We start from the raw sequence: 10,844 nt of genomic DNA, 5'->3' as shown, positions 1-10,844 counted from the left end.
GCTTCAAAGAATAGTTGCAGATTTCTGTCAGAATCTATAAATAAAATGTTCACGTTTCTCCAACGTTGTCTTCCCAACAGTTTCACTGACATCTACGCTGGATGACCAGGAAGTGTTCGCGATGTCTTCTCGGGCGCTTCTCCAGAGCTGATAATTGGCGTCTGTCTTGTGTCAGTGATGTAAAAGATGGATTTAATGCGACTTGACCGTTCAAACAGCAGCCGCTTTCTAAAACATCGGATATGTATCGGATTCAGTACCACATACGAAAGTGACCCATATCGGATTTGTGCCGTTCACACTGTCATACCATGATTGGATATGGGTCGCATAGGGTCAAAACGTAGCGTGAACGTAGCTTAAACTAGATTTGCTCTCTAGTTTAGCTACGAGCTAAGAGTAAAGAAAGCAATACATGTCAAATTGATTGTCACCAACAAATGCTTCCAACACCAAATCACAAAAATGAATCTTTAAAGTGCCTATGATAGGCATTTCAGGTTGAATTCATTTGTTTTGCACTGACATTACATGGGACCTGCTGTATTCATTCCCAAAACCAGATTTTCTATTCTTGAACTCGACTCTAAGCTACTATAGTGGAGTATTGTAAAACAAGCCATTTTACCTCTGTTCCCCTTGCCTTTAAACCAGCTTTCCCCTAATTGGCTAGCCTTCAGAAACAAAAGGTTTGAAGAGTGGGTCGGTGGGGCCAGAGCTGTGCGTGGGAGATCTTTATTAAGTGCATTTGCTCTCACTGACATCATCCAAAGCAAAAAGTAATAATAAGTTGTCTGAAGCCTGAGGTTTTGGCTCACAGTGACTGCTTGTAGATTATTTAAAAACTTTGGCCATGTTTAATATGAACATCCACTAATGTAACAATACATCTATGACAGAAAGCAAGTACAATAGGTCCCCTTTAAAATGTCACAGAAAAGTCCATAAAAACAACAGTTTTATGCATGTTCACAATACCGATTGTTAGTTCAGTGCTGTGCTTTGACTTGGCTCCCAGAACTTTTTAAAAAATGCATAAAAATTAAAAGTATGCACTGTATGTCAATGTTTCGAAGCACTAAACTTGATATATCAACACAGGTAGGGCACACGTGAGCAATAACCAATCACTGATCACCACAGGCTACACTGTGGTGGAAAGTCAGACAAATATGGCCGTTAGAAGTGGGGAGTTAATTTAATGACCCCCATATCTTAGGCTAATGTGTTCACTGGTCTGTACAGTCTAGACAGAGAAAACCTTGAACATTTATTATGGCTAAAACGTTAAGATTTATCGCCGCCATATTCTGGTTTGACAGCACTTTGAACGTGGGCTTTAAAAATGAAATGCCAAAAGTGTTCTGCTGTGTTTTCTAATGATCACATAATAATTCAGGTACTGACCTGTTCCCGAGCGAGGTTGCAACATTATCAGCTAATAGCCTGAGCCATAAAAATCAAGGCCAGATTGACCCAAACTGAAATGACGCAAAACTACAAAGAATGAGGTACATAGCAGCTTGATTTTTTTCCCCTTTCTGTGTGCCGGGTCAGCCTCGGAGAATCACACTTTCAGCAACATGCCAGGATGCATCACATCTGCCGACCAAACCTCGATGTGTCCCCTGCTCTGAGGTCAGTCACACACTGTGCCGCTCCACTGCATCATGGGAAAACTCCGCAGGGTGGTCGCGGGGGTGGGGGTTGGCTGAATGAGCCACTTGGTGGTATGGTGATGCGAAAGCATGTGTACGCACGTGGGCAGAGACGCAATTGTAACGCGTATGTGAGGATGTAGTGCCTTCGTCATCACGGAGTCACTGAATGAGAATCCTCAGAGAGGGGGGCAGCTCTGTTTTTGTCATAGTTACAGAATGAATAAAAGCAGTCTGCTTCAGTCACATCAAAAGAAAAACTCCAGCTGAATAAATATGGGAACAAGCAAACAACTGGTGACTGAATAGATGGATAATAATGGGAAAAAAATCCCTCTTCAGTTACTAAACTCCTTCTGGCTGTTGGGTTTGGCCAGGAAAAAGCACTGCTACTGTGCATATGTTTTGAGCCCTGAACACCAGCACTTTGTTTTATATTCTAATGATGATAATCCATCATTAAGGGACAAAGACAAGAACGTACACGTCAGTCAAATTCATCGTCACAAAGTTACTCACGTTGCCATAGTCAATGTAGAAGACATGGACCTTTGCCGGTGACTCAACTTTCTCCACTCTGGCTCTGTACCTGTAACAGCAAAAAAATAAAAAATAATTGAGAGAGAGACAGAGGGAAGGGGTAGCGGGGAGCAGAGAGAGAGAGAGAGAGAGTATACAGCACAGGGGAAACAGATGAAGACAGAGGGCACAAGAGGAAAAGGAGATGAGTAAATGATTCTGTGCTTATTTCCCTGGGGAGAATGTGTTGGAGGATCTGTCTGTTGTGATCGGAGGAAAGGAGTGGAAGAGGAGGTGGGGTGAGGTGGGACAAAGGGGATCTATCAGGACATAGCAGGGCTGTGCGAATTGCACGGGGGGCTCCATGCAATAAAAGAGAGAAATTTAAACCTATTTTTGCCTTGTAGCAAATAACGTCAGTGCATTAGTGCTAATCAAAAAACCCAGCAGTTTCACTTTGTAACGGTTATATTTTCAAGCGTATCCGACAATCCGAATGAAAATAAACTTGTTATTACAAGGACATACTAATCAGGGTTAAATTAAAGGGGAAAAAAACCCTTGAAAACAAAACGACAAAATGCCTCAACAGTGGCTAAATCCTTCCTGTGAATTCTTCAATTCATACAGATGCAACATAAGAACTTGTTTTCCCTCACACTTGTGTCGTTTCATCTGACCATCGCTGACTCTTAACTTTAACAAATGTGAGGAAGAAAAATTGGCTGCACACCAAGGACAGCAGGAAAAAGTCAAATAATTAGGTCCACATGGGCAAAGACAGAAACGAGAGCACACAGTTAAAACTGAATAAGTGATTAACAGGAAGACAACAGCAATGGGCACAAAGAACAGGAATGAGAAGAGCGAAAGACAAAGTGACGAGTGACTAATGAACAGTTTTTCTTATTCGCTCTTTTTCCCCCCATTCACTTTGACTCTGTGGTATTCCGAGAGACCTTGTAAGGCGACAAATTTCTAATTACTCCCCGAATGAAAGGAGGACATTCCGTATGCATCACAAAATACTTCGATACGGATACAGAGAACAATGAATGTAATTAGCTTGCTGATAAATAATAAAAAATGACAAAGATATCAGATATTTTCCACCTAAAGTGGGGTTCCTGACAGACTTTTTTCCACAAAAAACAGGTTAAAGAAGTGAAAGGTTTACAGCAGATGGTTTGCTATAAATTTGAGCCCTGCCCCGAAAAAACAGGACAGGAAGATGGAAGGAGGGATGGAAGAACGAAAGGACAGCACCTGGGTTGGGGGAACATTTGGTTTTTAATCAGTTTCGTGGTCTTTTTTCACCGTCACCTTCTTGACAGACTCCCTCTCCCTCCCTCGATCACTGTGACTTCTATCTGTCCCATAACCATCTGTAAACTACGAACATCCAGTGAGGAGATGATGAAGAGGTGTGTATGTGAGCTACTGTCAAGCTACTGCTGATTCTGAAGGGCCAAAGCAGTGGCATTGAACTAATTACACCCTGTGGGTGTCTGCAGTCGACGCAGGCTTAAATAGAGACAAGGTAAAAATGAAATGTCAGGTGTTCCTGTGAGGGAAATAACTACAGTGTGCAAGCACATATTGTACCTCACAAAAATGTATAAAATAAATGTTTAGTTTCGAGTTTCTTCCCTCAGCTGATAAATCACGCGCCACCATCAAGTTCTTTTTTTCTTCCCTCGGGGCATCTGTTGATACCGAGTATTGTGGTAAAATCCATCAATAAGTTGGCCATCCATTGTATTATGTGATGACACTGATGAAGAAACCAGATACCATCAATCACATCAGCTGACACCTGATCCACGTAATAAGGTCAGTGTCACTCCTGACCGGTGCTGTCAAAATTGGGTGATTATTCATTGAGAAAAGAAAACCTGCACCGATCGAACTATTTATACATGCACTGCATCATTCATATCACTGCCTAGAAAACTGAATGTAATGTTTTTTTTTATTCTTGAGGACCGGCGGTAATAACCCTTGTGTCAAAGGAGAGACGTCTTAATCCTTCCTGTTTGTCATAAGATGACCTGACAATGTTGATAAGGTTGCTATGAGGCTGCTAACATCAGAGGAACTATAATGCATGCTCACCATTCACCATCAGCAAACTTGGCTATGCAGTAGTCTCCCCGGCGTGGAGAGTAGGATCCTTCCACTGGTGGCTGGGTGGCGATTTCTGCTCTCATGGTCTCCATCAGATTCTCCAGTTGACTTCCTGATAGGAAATGCATGTGAGATAACAGGTGAGGACTGGAGTTCAACTTACAATTCCAAATGTAATTTGAGTTTTCTTCAAATTATACTCATTACATGCCAGTGGCCAGTTTTTAACATTGTTGTGGTTTCAATCTTTTCTCCATTTGCATTTCACCTGACTAAAAATGGGACTTTCCACTCTTGATGCAGCAGCAGCTAAAAATATGTAACATCTGTGTGGAAAATGGACCTAAAATTCATTCAAATCCTATACAGAGGTGCTGTGATTCCTCCCTTCAGCTGCTGGCAGTATGTGACTGATGGAGGGTGGATCCTGAGGCAGCGGCAGAGAATGAACACGTGTATCTTACCCCATGCAGGGCTCCTAAATAATTGTATGAATATAAATGAAATCAAGTCCGGCGCAGCTTTGTGAGGCATTATGATGCTTCTTGTGAGAGTGAGTATTTTTCTGTCGGCTTGTTTATTCCCTTCATAACCGAATGGTGCAACTTCTAATAATCATTTTCCTTTTTGTTATGAATAAATTAAAAGCATTCCTGCATGCTCGAGTACAATAAGATACTTCAGTTCAAGTTAAATTAAATCACTGCTTTAGAGAATGTACTTTATGCCTTGATTCATATAGACAGACACAATAGGTGTGCTCAAAAAGTTCTGAAAACACATAAGACTTTCAGAAATCTTGACCTCTGACCTTGAGGTTACCAAAATTCAAACTTCCCTGAGATTTCTAGCAGAACAGATTCTGTATGAATCAGAAAAATAGATGGTATCAATTTGAAAATTGTACGTTGGCTTGTTCTCGAATTATCGCATTCACAAACTTGGGTGTCTGTGCCGCCTGCCTGGCACGACGACGACAATACCGCATCAGCCTTTTTACATTTGAGGAATACAAACAATCTGATTATGGTGGGTTCCAGTCTGCCATCCTATGCTCTGAATGCACTTAAAAAGCAGGAATTCTTTTGGCCTTTCAAATGCAATCTTTGCTTCCACTTCTTCAAAATGAAAATCAAGTTGAAGGATAGCCCTTTTTTGACATATTGGAGGTGAATCACAGAGGCAGAAGTGCAAGGGGACATGACTTCTACTGAGAGATCTAAAAATAATAGCCACGCTGAAACCCGTCCAGAGGTGCACAAGACGATGACCTTGAATGTAAGATTAGTCAAATTTAAATCAGGCTTATTTTTTTCAACACTTAAGCACGACTGGTGGCTCAGTGGGGGGAAAAAAACAAAAAACAAAAACAAAACATTAACGCCTTCAGATACAGATACCAAAACAACCCAAAAACAACCTGCTTCTCTTGTTATGCCTTGACTCTGTTAGAGAAACAGAATTTTAAATTAAGCAAGCCAGCTCTCCCAGTGGGTCTTTATGGCCTATCAAGCCATTATATCATGCGAGGGAGACCTATTATGGTGGATTCACGGCGAGAATGGGGCTGTCGATATGGCGGGAGCTTGAGAAATCAGATTATGAGTCAGGGCTTCATGGATCCAATGACTGCAGTAAGTGGCAGCCTGATTTGCACCCATCAGTTGCAATTGGGGAGCTGATTGTGAACACCACTAAGTATGTGCATCTCCAAGAGAGCCACTTTTCTGGTGTTTGTGTATTATGTACAGTATATTTATTTGTGTATTGCAGAGCATGTTTACACACGCATGTCTATTAGTGTTCGCAAGTGGCTGTGCATCTTGTGTGTAGAGCTGTATGAAGAGTGTGGAAGCAATTACAGCAGCTAGTTTAGTAAAGTGGCCCGTATAAATTTCCATGGTGGTATTTTTAGAGGCCATTTTCACTGATCTACCACCTGGAGGGGGTTTGTGGGCAGGAGCGCCAGAATCATGTGCAATGGAGCATCTTTAAAAACATAAATTCATACAATGGGAAAGGAAACTGAGGCAAAAACAAAATTGCATTACACATACAGCACTGTGAAAATGTTGGAGGTTATTCAAGGAAAGCAGAGATGCTTTCGAAAATACTGCAAATAGCTTCCTTTCCTCCCCCCAATAAAATCACGTAGTAAGCGGTAAACATAACATTCATATCAATATTTTGTGTGACAATACTGCATCTACGCATACACTTACTCCCAGTCTTACAATAGCAGATCCGGATATTTTTAAACCGCATGGATAGAAGAACCTAGCATGTCAGCCTTGGGTAGAAACCCAATTTCTCACCTTGTACATGTGTACTTTTATTTTACAGTATAACTGGGGTATTACAAAAACATGTTTTCTCCCACTAACCTGTTTTCTTGTGTGAAAATAAATGCAGTCAGCGTGTGCATGTATCTGCGTGCAAAATTAGTAGGTGCTGCTTATGCATGTTACTATCAAACAGCTTGGAGGCAGGCACTGCACGCACCTTTTTTAAATTTTATTTTATTTTATTTTTTTACTTATGTACTGCTGCGAGTTGTCATTAACACCTAAAATTATTTATGCTTGTGGAGAACAAGAAAACACAAATAATGATGCTGTTTTTCCCACGGTTATCTGTGCCGAGACAGGCGGGCAAGCTGCAAACCAACAGCAGACAGGAAACCTTCATTTGCATGCTGTCAAACCTGGAGAAAAACACCAACGAGGGATACAAAGGGATTGTGGGAGTGTGTAAGAAAAGTTGGGAGCTCAGTTTGATTGTGAGGAGGGGGCGTGGGGGGCGGTCAAGGTGGGGGTGTCCGACACATCACTAGCCACCAACTGGTACAGCAATTGCTAATGAATGCAGCAGAGAGGTGGGGAAGAAGCATCAACACACCAAACAGACCCATCCTCAGCATTTTGTAGAGAAAGCAGTTTTTAGAAAACACATCAGATGAATTGCTTTCTAAACAACTTGCATCGTATGGACCAAACACACACGCACGCACACAGGCGAGGTGGTTGCATCATTATACTCCAGCTTTACCACTGTGGCTTGGTGCAGAATAACTAATATTGCAGTGGACTACAGCTTCCACAGTCAGCCACCTCCTTGATTTATTAAGCAAATTAAAAAAGTTAGTGCGTGCGAATGTGTGTGCATTTAATTGAAAATGCTTTATTGATGTAAATGGTATTTACAATACCGAGCAACAGAATGGATTATTTACAGTTTGAACTGGAAGCTGGAGCTTATGAGACCACCATATCACAGATTTTAGCATGAGCATAATTATGCAGACTTCCTTAACAAATGGTGGGCCTTTTAGTGCCCATCACCTTTATTTCCTCGTGTACACTGCTGTTTGGTACAGTTTGAGCTAAGGGTTCTATTTTCCCTGATGTTTGGAAGAAGAAGAAAATTAACATATTCATATTCACCTCCTGATTCTTATCCTCTAGAAAGTGAATAATGAAGACTATAATACATCCTTATTTACCAGATGCATTTTCTTGCATCACAGTTGAGCTCCAGAACTTTCTTATCTCAGTCTCAACCTGATAGAGTTGCAAACTGACACCGACAGAGCACTCAATAATGTTCATTTCCACATCTGCAGACTGCAAGGTGTGTTCAATTTAGTATGCAGTGTGGGACTCGCGCATTATCATTATTCCGTGTTGGGATTTGAAGGTCTAATTAGGAGTGCAGAATTCTTGGATCTAAGTTCAGAAACACTCCATCCATATGTCCAGGTTTAAGTCTATGCTTGTCCATAGAAGAACATCAGTGTACTGACAAGGTGCAAATCACAACACCAACAATAACAAAAGCAACAACAACAAAATGCACATGGAAATAAGGTGGATGTGCAAGGAATTACACACAAATACCTACAATTAGGTCTCCTCTGACTGCAATCAGTGTGGAAGAAAGCTAAAATGAACTTCACAAACTGCAGGTGAGCACTGACAGAAGTAATTTGCCATCTGGGGTGAATTGAATAAAAGCTTACGCAAGTGCGGAAATTCTGAATGAATAGGAAGAGTCGCATTAGCATGGAAGGACAGCGAGGAAACGCTGCATTACAGCACAAGATTCCCATTTTACGTTGGCATGAAGACAACTAAATATCTGCGTGCAGATTGGGTAAACCATGTCAAGCGTGAGTGCTCATTTTGCGTTGAATGGAGAGCCAAAGTGACGATCTAAAAAGCAGCCAAACCACTGACTGTGTCTTATGGCGGCCAATTTCTTTCTGTCTTCATCTCTTTATTCATCTGTTGTTTATTTCCCACCCCCCTCCCTCGTTCTGTAATTTGTTTATTCACCGTTATGGATGCAGCTGTTTGTAAATCATATGTAATTACATTTTGAATGCCCACAGAATAGCGAGGGAACAATTAGGCTTTAAAACAAGAAAACAACCAAAAAGGTGAGCGAAAAAGAGAGAGGGGAGAGAGACTGACATGTTACAGGTTAGTTATGATCATATTTTATTCTTTTGTGGCACACGGTGTGTGAACAAAGGCGAGGGAAAACAAAAAACAAAAAAAACTAACAAAAACAGCAAATCAAGTGCCCTTTCACTACGCATCCCAAGGCTCTACTGAATTCTATTAAGCTGTTTACAAAAGGCATTAAACCCACAGAACGGTAAATAATCACAATATGAAAGGAGCTCAGGCCAGGAGAGCAATGGCTACCTATGAAAGCCTTCCAATTTCCTGGTTTATAAGAATGACAAAATTAGGAGTCAAAGCCGAGAGCATCTATGAAAAGATAACTGCCAGGGAAATAACTGACTGGAGAAGATCCAGACACATAAACCTAGCTACAGCTCAGTCAGATTTATAAAAGCAAAATGGATGGTAAGATCTAGAGGAGACACACGATTACCCCAAAAGCCTTTTTTTTTTTTTTTTTACATCAGCATTCTCGCTCATGTTGAAAATGCTGCAGAACCTTTGTTGTGCCCCCTGCCTGGCTAGTCAAAGACTGTGTGGATACATGGATGGTACATCATCTACCATCTGAGAGATTCACAAACACTGAACGGAGCTTAGTTTGCGGTGTTAAATATGCATGAGGTTTGGACAGGCTTCATCCTCTCGGGGTAGAGGAATGGCTGTGTTTCAGGACATGCGAGCAACAATTTCAAGGTAAAAAGGCAGCAATGACAAACAACAAAACACAGCCTCAGTATACAGTGTACTGGCTTGGAAGGCCTGCAGTGAGAGCAAGCACACTGCAAAGCTGTTATGAGATCATTGGCCCCCGTGTTTGGTCAACAAAGAACCTGTAAGGCAATCACCTGCAGACAGTGTGTAAAAGAAAGGCAAAATAGGAAAAAGACCATTTAATCCCCTTCCTGGCTGATCTTTAAAATATTCTGAGCATCTGCAGCATGTCGAAGGAGGTCAAGCTAGAAAAACAAATGATCGCCCCACCTGACAACTGCTGCTCCACTCCCTCTAGAACGGGATATGGATTGTGTCTTGTGATACTCCACCAGCAATAACTCTCTTCCATTTTTCACTTCCTGCCAGACTGGAGTAGTTTTGTTTTTTTTTGAACGGCAAATTACCATTTCTGTAATTGGAAAAGCCATCACAGAGAGAAAGCATCTGTGGCTCTCTTTTTGCATCAGTCTCTTCTGTTCTTCTCTCTACCACCTGTCGAGTCTCATTGACTGCAGCTAATGCCTGGATTTGATTGTGGGGAGTTTATATAAGAAGGTCCTTATTCCCCAAATGTGCACATATTTGCACATTTTTGCCCACATTTGGTAGAGTTGATGAGATCCAGATTTAGACCTGCAAGTGGCTCACCACTGTGAAAAGTCCCATTCTGCCATTCGGCTTTAGGTAATCGACCTCGAAGTTGACATTAGTGCAAATCGTGCTTACTATGAGTGTGGACAAACATGCTTATTTTCCACCTGAAAAGCAAATGCACCCCACCTCAAACCGACAGGTGAGCTGACCTTTTAGAAGCTAAGTTGCGCATCTGATTTAATAATGAATGCCTTGGGAGGCGGAAGATCATCTTGGCGGGACTTGACCTCTAAATATTGCATCTGCTGCAGTGGCAGGGAGCTGGAAAAGTGAAAAACAAGCCGCATCGGGTGCTTCTTCTCCTGCAACTTTCATTTCCTAGCTTGGTTACTTTGTTCAGTTTATGGTCGAATTGGACTACAACAAGGTCTTGTACACACTTCAGCTGAATTAAATATTAGACATAAAAAGGGAGGAGAACAGGGATACAGAGGCCACAGAAATAACTACTTTTCTTTTTTCAGAGTATGGTCCATTTTGTTTTAATGGCAAAACTCTAATTAGACTGAATTTGAAATTAAAGCAGTATTGTATTGGAAACAAGTAGCTGAAGCTCAAACATAGTTGTAGTCACATACACTTAGTATAATTATAAAATCATTTACTTTGTAATTTTATTGAACCAAAAAAAGGTTTACTACAATCATTAATGTACCCATCAGAGTAATGCCTGAAAGTTGTTATTTTCCACTGCTAAATT

At 41.2% G+C, this 10,844-nt stretch overlaps 1 protein-coding gene across 1 annotated transcript in view; it reads right to left on the bottom strand.

The window, feature by feature from the left end:
- Window positions 1–10,844, bottom strand: part of snd1 (staphylococcal nuclease and tudor domain containing 1) — a 176,916-nt gene that overhangs the window by 21,663 nt on the left and 144,409 nt on the right. The window contains exons 19-20 of the mRNA XM_013910931.1: window positions 4,293–4,416; window positions 2,178–2,247 (exon numbers count right to left, since the gene is read on the bottom strand). Coding sequence (XP_013766385.1) covers window positions 2,178–2,247; window positions 4,293–4,416 — 194 coding nt within the window. The remainder of the gene's footprint in view (window positions 1–2,177; window positions 2,248–4,292; window positions 4,417–10,844) is intronic.

This window comes from Pundamilia nyererei, unplaced genomic scaffold (assembly GCF_000239375.1).
Source record: "Pundamilia nyererei isolate P.nyererei 1_Seehausen unplaced genomic scaffold, PunNye1.0 scaffold00052, whole genome shotgun sequence".
Classification (NCBI taxonomy): domain Eukaryota; kingdom Metazoa; phylum Chordata; class Actinopteri; order Cichliformes; family Cichlidae; genus Pundamilia; species Pundamilia nyererei.
This window is presented reverse-complemented; position numbering and strand designations above follow the sequence as displayed.